This window comes from Heloderma suspectum, chromosome 2, assembly GCF_057233095.1.
Source record: "Heloderma suspectum isolate Gila_16-S chromosome 2, 16-S_ref, whole genome shotgun sequence".
Lineage (NCBI taxonomy): Eukaryota > Metazoa > Chordata > Lepidosauria > Squamata > Helodermatidae > Heloderma > Heloderma suspectum.
Genome location: NC_139459.1, coordinates 356,696,025 through 356,709,936, shown reverse-complemented (window position 1 = coordinate 356,709,936; position 13,912 = coordinate 356,696,025). Strand labels below are relative to the sequence as shown.

The window sequence follows — 13,912 nt, the reverse complement described above, 5'->3', positions numbered from 1 at the left end:
CTAAAGTAGCAGACCTTTCTGAATTTCAATATACCCTGAATGTTTTGTTCTCTTAGACTCCCCTTTAAGCATGTATTATAATTTCTAACCCACTCACTGTTTCCCCACAAATCCCTTTTCCCTCTTTCCCTTCCTTCCCACACCATACCCATCCCATCCACCCATTTCTGTCAGGGTTCCCATGTTGGATATTTCTCTTAAGTACACAAGTTTAAACCTCCAAATCAAAGAAATAAAGGACTTTCTGATGTAATTCATAGGACACATGCTGATTTTGAATTCCCCATCGAGAAATTCATGCTTACAATATCTTTTGCAGCCCCTTGACACCCAGCCGAGGTGTTGTCCTATATATTCTGCATACTATGCAGTAGGGATGTGCATTGGAATTGGAAGAAGCCTGAAGCCTGGCCACATCTGGGGCTCTTTGGACCATTTCTGGTGGTTCCCAAGGTGGAGCAGCCTTCCCTCTGAAGCTGCCAGAACTGAACTTGGGCTGGAAGGAGGATTTCTTTTGATTTGTGCTTGGGGATACGAACATTCTGTCTCCTCTCCAAGTAGCATTTTTGGTTTTCCTTTCTATAAAATGCTGATGAGCAGAGGGAAGGAGAGAGTGTGGTTGAATGACTGACAGGCCCACCTTCTTATCCTAGGACATGTTCTACCAGGGGCTCCAATCATTGTGCCTTGGAGGACAGCAAAGATGGGACCATGGGATGTCCATTCTTCCAACACCAATCAGGCTTCTCTATGGCGCCTTAACTTTTTTTTTTCTTTAAAAAACCGGAACATAGTACATTTACCAAATTTTTCCCTTTACTGTACAAATATGGGGAGAATCCATTGGCTGCATAGGGGTTGTGTTTGTTTTGTATTTATAATTGGATTTATTTCCTTTTCCCTAGTCTCAGGAAATGCTTTGACAAATATTGCTGCTTAGTTCCCTGATTATTGTATATAATACCATAATGTATACAAATCAGATGTTTTGACTTTGCCTTGTTTCATTTGATATGTTTGTTTTTTCTGACATGGCTATTAGAATAGCTCTATATACCAAGTTTTCAGAATTAGAGGTTCTGCCATTGTCCAACTCTTAACTATGCCTTCCCAAGCTGCCATTAGAATGAACATGATTGAGTCCTTCGATGTCACTGTGGCCGTTTGTTGGTTCTATATTATCTATAGAGGCAATTCTGGTGTAATGTGTGCAGTGTGATGTGTAATGTTTGCCATTTCTCAGAATGTGATGTTACAAAACACAAGGGCACATCCTCACCACATAGGAATACATCAGCCCTGCCACTTCCAATTTCTCCTGGATTTCTTTTTTTTCTGAGTCTGAGCCTAGCAGCTGCAGGTTCAGAGATCCAAGAATACCAAGGAGGCCAGCACAAACATGGATCAGGGAAAGGCAAAGGTCTTAACAGTGCAGGTCAAAAGCTTCCAGGTCCCAAGACAACAGAGCAGACCAGGAGCACAGAGAAGGAGTCCAAGTTCAGTCCAGAAGTACTCATGCCAGGAAGCAGTCCAGAGTCAAAGCAAGGGAGGCTGGATTCAGGAAGTCTTGGCCAACAGTGCTTCCAGCAACTTTGTCAGCCTTACTGCTGCTTTTATGCAGAGGCTGCCAGAGCCACACCCAAGCCTCAGCTGTGAGCTGCTAGTGACAGCAGCTGAAAAGGTCCTCCTTGTGAGCACGCCTCCCATGTGCAAGTAGAATGTGTCTTAAAAGGAGGCCTCTGGCTCAGTCTAGCACTCTGTCTGAGTTCCTGTCCTTTCAGGTGGTGTCTCTCCCAAGAACTTGGGGGGTTCTCCACCTCCATGTCTGAGGAAGAGTCCTTGTCCTCCACAGGTGATTCCCTCATGGTCTACTGGCAGATCCTGGACATTGCTTGCAGTGGGTGAATCCTGGTCTTCCAGCCCTTCCTCTGAGGAGGAGTTCTCCAGTGGGGGCATGACAGATGCACTGGCAAAATATACCATCAGTCTTGAGATTCTAATGAATTCTCCCTGATGATGTTTGGTACAGTTTAATTTGATTGAGTCATTCATAAGGTATCTCATGAGGGCAGACCTGTGTTTGGATGAGGGGAGACACTCCCCCTCACCAGGCCCACTGTAGAACAGATGACATGAGGGAAGCATAGCCCCACCTTGGCTTCATCCTTATTTTTTTCTTCCTCTCCCATGTGAGATGCACAGAGAGAAGGTCTCGGCTGGTGGTGCCAGGGACAGCAGCTGCTTCTCTCAGTGCCGGAGGAGTCCCTGGCTTCCCAAGGCTTCTGGTTCCACGTAAAGCTATTCGGCTGCTCATCCTGGTGTGGACCATGTCAGGCTGCCTGGCATCCATACTGTTATCTCCAACCAGAGGTGGGAGATATATCAGTGGGGATGGGGGGGCTGTGTGACTCTCCTGTGCTGGGAAGACTGGCTGCTCGTCCCAGCACAAGCAACTCAGCCCCAGTATTAGGCCTGCAGGTTGGAGGTTCCCCCCCCCCGATTTACTCTTTACATTCCGCTCCACTGCTGTCCCAGTGTCATTTCCCTTTATTATTTTCAGTCCATCTGACATTTTTTTTGTCTATTTCAAGATGTTAATACATTTTAGAGATGAATCCTTTTGTATTAACCATATATTCCAATAGAATTCCTTCAAATTCCATGATACTTCCGATCATACTTTGTCACATGAGAGGATTTCTAATAAGATAATGCATCTCAATATTGCTTATGCAGATAAACAAGAGCAAGATGCAAAGTGGAAATGAATTGGGTTATGCAAAATGTGTGATTTCTATGGAAATGAAATTCCTCTGACAGGGGCAAAATGAAAAGCAAAACCTCATGGAATGCAAATGAACTGGATTCTCCTTCATCAACTATATTAAGCTGTTTTTCAGTCATTGTTTCTCCCTAGCCCCGGAACATACCCTTCTGATTTTTCCTCAGTTTTTTTTGCCTAGAAAAATCTCTGTGATGTGTTCCATCTTCATACTAACAGGCCAAAGTACTACAGGTGAGGGAAGGGGAAGCAAATTATTTCCCCCTTCCCCGAAATTGAGGACTCCCTTTCAACATGAACCAATACACCGATCCTTCTGAAACCATGCAAAGTTCTTAGCTAGGCAGACCTCTCGGTGTCCTGTCATTTTTAGAACAATTGACCACAAGGAAGATAGGAGGATAAGGACATCATCTTTGGGACACCATCAAAACATCAATGTTGCTCTTGAAGAGAAACCCCTGCACCTATTCATCTAAATGTTGTCAGGACCACTCCCCTAAGGAGGGGCAACTATACCTGAAAATGTGACCTAATCTGCCATGAAATTTAAAAAAAAAACCAGCACCAGTTCCCTTTAAAGAAAAAGCAAATATAAAGGCATGTAGCACAAACACACCAGCAACTATTTGCTAGCATCCCCCCTTCTCAGTAGCTGATATGCTTGCAGATATCATCCAATTCTGGCAAACAGAAAAAAAAAAAGTTATCCTAATTTTAGAAAAACTCCCATGACAGTCCAAGGGAGGCATGGGTTTCTGAATTTCAGCTCAGGTTCAGGATCTGAGTTGAAGCGGATGGCCGCTGAATTGGTCCAAACAGAATTTGGCTCTTTCTGAAGTACTGAATCAGGGTCCAAGCAGAATCTGGGGTCAGTGCACACCTCTACTGTGCTGCAGTTTCCCCCTCCTTCCCTAGCAGAGCTCACCAGTGATACCTTGTCCTAGGATGGGATGGCAGGAAGGGGAATTTTACACTGTGTATACAAACCCACAGAGAGGCTTACATTACAAAAAAATGTATCAAGAAGTGAACTCTTTTGTCCACAAATGCATATGCCATAATAAAGATTTTAGTTGTTCATGTGCCACAAGTCTCTTTCTCCTTTAAGTGAAAAGAAAGTGGTTCAAAGGTGATTTAATTAAAAGATATATACATATAATCAGTGTATGTGTATACACACACACACACACACACACACTCACCTTTTATATTATTCTAACTTTGTTTTTAGTTACATATTTCAAATGTTGATATCCCACTCTTCAGTTTTACAGCTTCCAGGGTGGTTTACAACAATCCAAAAAAATATGACATAGGATTCAGCCTAAATATGTCAAATTTGAGTCATATTTAAGTCCCATTCCAATGGGATTGTGTGTGACTTGCTTACATTGCTTCCAGATGAGGATTTTTGCAGGATATACAGAGGACGATGTCTTCACTTTGTAACCCTCCTGTATTTCCCTATTGCTTCTTCTGACAGAAAAAAAGGATATTAACGGGGGTGGGGGGAATGGAATGCCTTTGAAGTGATACTGCTTGGAGCCCTCCATCTGGAGGAATCATTAGTCTGGATTCAACCCAATATCAAAAACTGGACACTCACTACGTACTATGCACTGTTTCAAAGATCACCCCCCCCCCCAGTGCAGAGGTGAGAGGTGGACAAAAAACATGGGATGTGCACAAAAGGGCAAGTAACATCTCTCACAAACCACATTCAAGTCTTGTGATAAGCACTGCCTGTCTCCTTACTTGGTGATGCCCATGCCATGCCACCTTCTGGGCTTCTCTGGAGAGACAGGAATGTGAAATTAGTCTCCTCTTGCATCCCCATTCATACCTGTGGGATTTTGAAGATATTGAGCATGGTTGAAATCTGCTGGGAGAGTTCAGAGTCAGCCCCTTGAAGAACTGCCAACAGGTGATTCTGTCTCGCACAGCTGTAGTTGGGAATATTCTGCTCCCCTACAGACATCAGGTCTGTCATGGCCTCATAAGTCATTCTTGCATTGAAATAGTTCTCATAAATGCTGTAGCCCAGGGTGACATTGGGCAAGAGCTTCGGATTCTGGTTGATCTCATGAATGGCAAAAAGGAAGGGCAGGACGTACCAGTGCCTCATGCCCTGCTTACTGCAACAAAAATAGATGTCATCAGATGTCATCAGATTTCCATCCTCTGTTCAATTACACTACATTAGAAATATATGGATTTTATGCTTAGATCTCCCATTGAATGGATGCTGATACTGAAGACTCTGCTCTGCCTGCTGTGGATGCCATATTCTTTCATTCTACAATAAGCTGCCTGCACTTACTTCTGAGGCAGGCCCCTCAGTTAACAGAGCACAGCATTTGCCTTCATTTGCCAGGACACTGAACCACAGAAGCTTTTACTTCCTGTAATAGCAAATTCAGGCGGTGAGGGCCAAAAGAAATGGAGCCGAAATGGAGCGATAGAGAAAAATGCAGGAAGCAGCATGCTTGGAGAAACAGCAAAGCTTGCAAAAGTAGAACAGATCTACAGAAAAAAACTGCCGAAGGAGGACTCAGCATGTTGAGCACCCACAGAGTTTGAAATGGAAAAGGCAGAGGAATGGAATGGAACGTCCTTGAGGAGGGCACAGCTGACTGGCAACTGGAACAGGAGCCGGTGGGGGGAGGGGACAGGTGGTGGCAGCATGTCCACTGGGGCACCAGCATACCTTGAGAAGGGCCTTCTCATCTGGCTGCAGCGGCAGTACTCTGGGCAACATTGCACAGCTGGGTCTAGCCACCCCTTTACCTTCCTAGAATCCCCCAGAATGGCACTAGCTCAGGGCAGTGCTGGGAACTGAAATGGTGGCTTGATCCAGCAGCCTGGCACTGCTACGAATGGTTACCTGGTAATGTAAATGGGGTGGGGGGCAGATCAGCCATGGGACCTAAGGGCCAAGGTTGTAGCTAGGTTATTTTAGCCTCCGGACTCGATGGTCTGAAGCCCCCACTCCTTAAGATTGTTGGAATAAGAAACATCCATTAGTTAAAACCCAGAACCAAGCATACAGACGGGAAGTGTCATAGTTTAAGAGATTAATGGAACAGGGGTTTGTAGACCTGCACCACTGCCCTACAGAAGATATGAGAGCACAGCTTCTAATGAGACATTTAGCAGGGCATTGTCACTGTAAGGGATGGAGTGAATTGGGTCGAATGGGTTAAGTGTCTGTCTACCGAGAGGGGTGTTGGAAGAAGCAACAGCCATTAGTTAAAACCCACTGCATGGAGAGGAAAAGAACTGGTGGAAAAGCCACTCCATGGTTTGGGATGCTGGCTTTAGTTTCACTTACCTACTGTACTTTGCCTACTCTAGATATTAAAAGAAGATGCCTGTTACTGCTAACTATAGGTCCTTTTTAAAGCTTGCAGTTCTTTTCTGCCTCAGATGTAGTCAGACATTACTCTGAAACAAGACGCTGATGCCAGTCCTGACAGAAGAGTGCAAAGACACTAGATAAGCAGCAACATTTGAAATTGCAGGCCATGTACTAACTAGATGGTGCCTTAGCATATCCTTCCTGCCAAATAACAATAATATGAACAATCCCTGAAGTAAACCAAACCAGACAGAGTAAGGATGAGATTGACCCGACTCATTGACCGTGCTGAAATGGACAGCTGGAGAGTATAATTCATAGCTCATCACTTTATTACTTACAAGGCAAACCTGGGAGAGGGGGGCTCAAAAAAGACGTATGGCTCAAATACCATATTTGATGTAGATATGATCCCATTAATCATGTACTCTCCTAGCCTGTAATAATTGAATGGGTCTTTTCGATCATTAATCAAATTCAGTGGACATTTTGCTGTTAATGTCACACAGGGAACAAAGGTCAATAGAGTCAGAAACAGCAGAAACATCACACTGGAGGTGTCTCTTATATCCTCTTTCTCCTCTCTCTCTTCTGTGTGTGCAAACACACACACGTGACTTGTTCTCAGAGCCAGCTAGAAGCCAGACCAACTCACTGGAGCACAGCTGCAGAGACTTTATAATGGAGATGGGGTCTAGCCATGGCCTCAGATCTGAAGGGGATGATAGCAACCCTCACACTACTGGCACGGTCCCTGCCTTCCCTGGATCTCCCCCCAGGATCTTGGAGGCTCAGGAGGTATTTATGCACTGGTGTTTCAGGCATTGTATGTGAGGTGCCACCGAGTGTGGCTCTTGACTTGAGGTTTCTCCCATCAGATTCAAACGTCATGCTTGGAATTAAAGATCCCTTGAGCTTTGATGAGCCGAGGAATAAATAACCATGATTTTTATAATTATAAAGGAGCACAAAATCACTCCTGCAAGCTTGTTGACTGGGCTTCATGCAGGTGCCCATCTGGAGAAAACATGTTTTCACAACTCATCAGTGCACTTCTATTTCATACAGCAGTGAGGAAACAGTTCAGCAAAGTTTGAATGACCTGAGCCAGTTAAGCTTATATTCTGTACGATTTTAAATGCAACCAACACTTGCTGAATGTTCCACTGCTTGGTTCTTAAGTAAAGACACTCATTTCGACACTGGAGTTGATTTAGGGCTCAGTCCTATGCAGATATGTGGCCTCCTCCGAACTTGGAGGCGAACGTGGAGGCGATCATTCCCTCCGTGCTCCTCCTGCCCTGCATTTTTGGCTAGACAGCCGATTTTGGCTGTCTAGCCATGGGAGGGCCGAGTGGGGGAGGTGGCTGCATTGTACTGGCACTTACGCCCTCCCTGCCCCAGAATGCACCCTGGGACACCCTGTTTCAGCTGCTCCATTCTCCTCTTGCGAGCACAGAGGATGGGGCCTCTCCGCACTGCCTGCAAGTCAGTGCAGAAGGCAGGGAAGGTTGACTCTCAGGGACCAGAAAACCAGATATTCTATGGCCATGTAGCAGCTGACTAGCGCCCATAGGGTGCTCCCTTAGTGATTTCACTTGGTGTTTAGGTTGGTCTTACTCATACCTGGACAACTTGGCAGGCTCTAACCTGGTTTTTAAGTGGTTTAAGGGGGATCTTGGAAAAATTGGACTATACAAGCCATAATTCTGGAGTCCCATGTGTCGAGGACACAGGAATTATTACAGATATGGGTGGGAGCAAAGTTTGACTGACCTTTGGTTAAGAAACAAATTCTTAAGGTATTATGGGCTACAACTAGGAATGTGTGAATCAGCAAAAGTTGGGTTCACAAAAGTTCTCTGAATTCCATTTTGAAGCTGGGCCCAACTCAAGTCCATATCAAATCGTTAGTTTAAAAAAAAAAAAAAAATTCACATGGAAATCCATGCATATCCTCATGCGTATTTTTTCCAAATGTACTAATCAGCTGTGCACTGCTTTGAAATGTATACACTCTTCTCCCATTTGTGCACATTTTGTGCCTTTCTGCACATTTTCCAAAGTACACATTTTTCACCCACCTTTTTCTAAAGTATAGACACATTTGTTTTGATCCCCGAATCACAGGGCAAGCATAGAAATCTATGGACTTCCACCGCAGATTGTGTTCAAGTCCATGTTTGGTTGTGAAGGTGAGAATGAGGTAAATCCTGATCAAAAATGATATGAAAATAGTTTTCTCATCCATCCCCAGCTACAACATGCCAGTAAATGGAACAATTGGTAACTAGCACCTCGGTAGCAATAATTACCTGTGGGTAATCTTTCTTCCTCTCCCTACTCTCTTGGTGTGGAGGCCTTCATCCCCCTATGCACAGGGTTGATGTCCTAGAGCTTGCTCCAAGGAGGCCAGATCTCAGCTTGGCTAACCACTGAGGCACTTGTCACAAAACCTTCCACTGTCTTCTGGAAGGCAGAAATTCTGGACAGCCAAGGTTGGCATGATTGACTTGTCGTTGGACCAAGAGGTAGACCCATTCCCACATGTCTGCCTGTGGCAACATACAACTTCCCGCATACAGTAGTAGATGGCATGTCTTGCTACCCCATGTGATTGTCCCATGCAGGAAGTGGAGAGTTTGAGCAAGGCCAAGACTGCTCTGCCCTCATCACTCCCCAGCAATCCCCCCCCAGCCTTTCCAAGAAAAATGTCTGGAACTCAGAGTCACCTTTGACATTTCCCACAGGGCCCCAGAGTGAATCTGCATTGGGGACATCATGGAAAACTAAAATGGCAGCTCCCAGTTGTAGTAAACATGTAACCTAAAAGCCATTGTATGTGTCTTAAGCAGCACATAGTATTGTAAGAGCTATGCATGCTTGGAATGAGTGAGCAGTAACCCTAAGATAAGATAGCTAGGCAAACTGCTAGAAACCAATCAAAGTGACACGCTAGCTAAGGAATGCAAGCTGAGGTGATAAAACTGTAGTGCGGGAGTTGCCCAGGGTCGACTCTGCTTTTGAGCATGAGCTCCTTTGTCGAACTGTTAGGAAACAATAAAATTCAGTTAGACCCAGCCTGAAGCTGACTTTCCTCTTTGGGGCAAATTGGTCTAGTCTCCACGGGGCGAAACCAGCATTTTGTGCAACAATCTGGTGAGCTCAGTCAGGAGTCCTCTTGGAACACCACGAGGTCGAATGTAGTGATGTACGAAAGGGACTTACCTGGTCCCGCAGCTTGCTTCGCGGTGGGAGGGAGGCGCTTCGGTTCTCCCCCCGAAATTCAGGCCGGGGGGGCACCCCGCCTCGCCTGGCCGAAATTCAGGCCGGGGAGAAGCGCCTCGTCTCCTCGGCCGCGAAATACAAAGTGGGGGAAAAAAGACGTGATAGGCTACGTAACGATTTACGCAACCTATCATGGCTAGATTTCCAAAGTCAGCCGTGATAGGCTACGTTAATCGTTACGTAGCCTATCATGGGTGACTCTGGGGAAAAAAAAAGCGCGTACGCAAATGGCCACACCCATGGGCAAAATTGGTGGCGGAACGACCCCCCACCCCCCCCGGGACGGGACATACCTTAGGCAGATCTTCCTGGCAGCGGTGGCTCCGGCGGTGGCGGCGGCGGCGGTGCGGCGGCCGGTCTTCCGACTGGCTGCCGCTGCCGCCATTTCCAGGTAAAAACAAACAAACAAACAAACAAAAAGTGATAGGCTACGTAAAGATTTACATAGCCTATCACAGCTAGATTTTAAAAAAAACACCATGATAGGCTACGTAAATGTTTACGTAGCCTATCACGGCTGATTTTTAAAAAAACAAAAATGCATGTATGCAAATGGCGGTGCCCATGGGCGCCGCCATTTGTGTTCCTTATTTTGGCATGTCTTACTCTACGTAAACATATACGTAGACTAAGATGGCGAAAATAAGGGGAATGCAAATAGCGTAGCGTCTATGCTATTTGCGTTCCCCTTATTTTCGCTGTCTTAGTCTACGTAAATGTTTACGTAGACTAAGAAGTGCCAAAATAAGGAACGCAAATGGCAGCGCCCATAGGCGCTGCCATTTGCATAGGCGCTTTTTTTTTTTTTAAATCAGCCATGATAGGCTACGTAAACATTTACGTGGCCTATCATGGCTGACTGCAGGGACGCAAACGGCGGTGGCTATGGCCGCCACCATTTGCGTCCCTGCTAGCCAGTGGCCAGATGTCCGGCTGCTGGCGGAGCTGGCCGGCGGCTCTGCAGAATCCCTGCGGAGCGGAGCTGGCCAGCCAGGATTCCGGGGGGAGGACCGGAGCACCTCCACCCCGGCCAGGATTCCGGGGGGAGGCACGGAATGCCTCCCCGCCAACATCAGCATAATCTGTGGAAAGGTAAGTACCTTTCATACATCCCTAGTCGGGACACCCTGGAGGTTAAAGGCATGGACTCCATTGATTGAGTCAACCAGACTGAATGGGTGTGAAGGGTGCCCTTCTGCCCAGGGTGCTGGGCAGAGTAAGTATTGGATTTCCCTTGTGTCTTTCTGTATGAGTTGCCTTCGGAGTATCTGAGGTTTGTCAGTCTCCGAGTATGGTTTTGAATAGAGGTAGGCACAATGGGGTTGGGTAGCTCCCATTAAGAAAACTCTGCAACCCCATTGGAATGTATGTTCAAGAACTTTAGGAAGTTCAAAAGAGATTTTAGAATTAAGATGGCCAAGGGTAAATTGACCTTCTTTTGCCAACTTGACTGGCCAGCATTTGGAATTAGTTGGCCAGACATAGGATCCTTCAATGTAAATCTTATAAACGGGGTATAAAAAATGTGGTGAATAATGGGCAATGGGATCAATTCCCCTATATTGATTGTTGGTTGAATTGGTGCGGAAAGAATCCCCCTTAGTTACAGAAGTGTAAATGTGTTACTGGAAAAGGACCTCAGGGGCAAGAGACCCCGGGTGCTGTCTGAATCAAGTAGAGAGATAGATTTGCCTCAGGGAAAGTGAGGTTATCGGCATTTGGATAAGTGCCGACCAAAATCCACTGAAGGAGAGAAAAGGTTGAATATAAAGTTCAGTATTGTAAAGTCATGATGGTATGCTCCAAGATAAAGCCCAAAGCCTCTGTTCTCCCCGATTCATGCCCCATGGAAGGAGCTTGAAGATTGGGAGACCCTGCCCAAGGTGCACTGAGCTCCCCTCCATCTTATTCGGTCTGTTAGGTTGGGAGGAGAGGTTGTTGGGTGAGGGAGGGGGCCTTCCAGAGACAGTTTGTCTGCCACCGTATCCAAGTTTGTTAGAAGAAGCAAAAGCAGTTGAAAAAGTTACAACTTCTGAAGAAAGAGATTTGTTTGAAGTGCTAAAGACTGTGGCAAAATCAAGAAACAAAGACAGAGCAAGTTCTTAAAATATCAGGGTCTGTGTAAGCTTATCTCTGTCAGCCTGCTCAGAGCAAAGCCAAGGGGGAGCTACCTAACCCTCCTCACTGCCTCTGGTTTAACCTTAGCAAGCAGAGAGGCTGGAAGGTGTCTGTGAGGACCTGACAAAAGAGTGAGATTTGCAAAAAATAAGAAAAGCATCACAGCTGGAAAGCTGAGCAGCACTGCTCTGTTCTTATCTGTGGAGTAATCTGGAAGAGGTGTAAGGTTACACCTTCCCCATTTGAACTGATGAAGAGACAGAGAGCTTTTGCTAAAAACATCCCATCTTTATGGCCCAAAGCCTTCTTTGTTTAGATCTATCATTGTTCAGATTTTTGAGAGGCACTCTGCACATGGACTGGAACTTTGGACAGTTAAAGACTTGCCATAAAAAGTACTGTGAGGCTTGTCATAGCCTTGAACTCCTGTTGTTGTAGATTGTGTGTTTGTTTGTGATCAGCTCAGTGTACAGTTTGATTTGTGATTTCAACACTCAGATAAAAAGCTGCATTTGACTGAAAGAACTGGGCATATTTAGCCTTGAGAAGAGAAGACTGAGGGGAGATATGATAGTGCTCTTCAAGTACTTGAAAGGCTGTCACAGAGAGGAAGGCCAGGATCTCTTCTCAATCATCCTGGAGTGCAGGACACGGAATAATGGGCTCAAATGACAGGAAGCCGGATTCCGGCAGAACCTCAAGAAAAAAGTCCTGACTGTTAGAGTAATACAACAATGGAACCAATTCCCTAGGGAGGCGGTGGGCTCTCCCATGCTGGAGGTATTCAAGACGAGGCTGGACAGCCATGTGTCAGGGATGCTCTGACTTGGATTCCTGTACTGAGTGGGGGATTGGACTCGATGGCCTTGTAAGCCTCTTCCAAACCTACTATTCTATGATTCTAAGATTTCCAAGGCTTTGATTTCATTTACCCTAATGAAGCACACATATGCAAATTGCTAGAGATTCACAGACTACAAAGGAAACAGCCATCAAGAAGTTTAAAGAGAAACTGCAACATGAGTTTCCGTTTAGTAGGGATGTACGAAAGGTACTTACCTTTCCGCTGATTATGCTGATGCTGGGGGGGAGGCGTTCTGTCCCTCCCCCCCGGAATCCTGGCTGGCCGGCTGTGCTCGGCAGGGATTCTGTGGGGCCGCAGGCTGGCTCCGCCAGCAGCCGGACATCTGGCCGCTGGCTAGCAGGGATGCAAATGGCAGCGGCCATAGCCGCCGCTGTTTGCATCCCTGCAGTCAGCTGTGATAGGCTATGTAAATGATTATGTAGCCTATCACGGCTGATTAAAAAAAACAAAAACAAAAACGCACATACGCAAATGGCGGTGCCCATGGGCACTGCCATTTGCATTCCTTATTTTGGCACATCTTAGCCTACGTAAACATTTACGTAGACTAAGACAGCGAAAATAAGGGGAACGCAAATAGCATAGATTTTTCGCTATTTGCGTTCCCCTTATTTTCGCTGTCTTAGTCTACGTAAATATTTACGTAGATTAAGACGTGCCAAAATAAGGAACGCAAATGGTAGCACCCATGGGCGCCGCCATTTGCGTACGCGCGGTTTTGTTTTTTTTTTAATCAGCCATGATAGGCGATGTAAACATTTACGTAGCCTATCACGGTGTTTTTTTAAAATCTAGCTGTGATAGGCTACATAAATCTTTACGTAGCCTATCACGTTTTTTTTTTTTTACCTGGAAATGGCGGTGGCGGCAGCTGGTCAGAAGACCAGGCGCTGCAGCTTCTGCCACTGAACCGCCGCCACAGCCGCCGTCAGGAAGTTCCTCCTAAGGTAAGTCCCATCCCGGGGGTGGCGGGGGGTGGGGGGCCATTCTGCCACTGATTTCAGGGGGGCGAATGCGCTGGCATTCGGTCTCCCCAAGATCCGTGCCGGAACTTTCATACATCCCTACAATTTAGAAGACAAAGGGGCAGCAAATTCTCTTAACTTAAGAGGTGAGAGGGAAAGATTCCCCCCTCTCATGATACCTCTAAGCCCAGCTGTGTTTCTGAAGCCTGAGAAAGTTCCTGCCCCACGTGTTCCAGCTCTTTCTCAAAATCTGAACTGTTCTGACATTACATTTGCTCAGAGGCAAACCTGATGCTCTGCCAAAACTCATGCAACATGGAGTTGCCAATGCAAAAATGGTGGCTTGGATCTCTTTGCATGTATGAGAATGCACTTCCCTTGATTTTGATGGACCCTGACCATGCAGTCAGAGGAGCAGTATAATGGTTAGATCTGCTGCACCATGCCCTATGATGCAAAACAAATGTTTTCCAGTCATGGTGTTAGATTTTAATGATATGAAAAATGTATAAAAGAAGGCAGAAGAAAGTAGC

General features: G+C 45.9%; 1 protein-coding gene across 1 annotated transcript in view; it reads right to left on the bottom strand.

Moving 5' to 3' along the window:
- LOC146355534 (vomeronasal type-2 receptor 26-like) overlaps window positions 1–13,912 on the bottom strand; it is a 32,644-nt gene that overhangs the window by 1,362 nt on the left and 17,370 nt on the right. Inside the window, exon 2 of the mRNA XM_084832574.1 lies at window positions 4,629–4,920. Within this exon, the coding sequence (XP_084688700.1) occupies window positions 4,629–4,910 (282 nt within the window). The 5' untranslated portion in view covers window positions 4,911–4,920. The remainder of the gene's footprint in view (window positions 1–4,628; window positions 4,921–13,912) is intronic.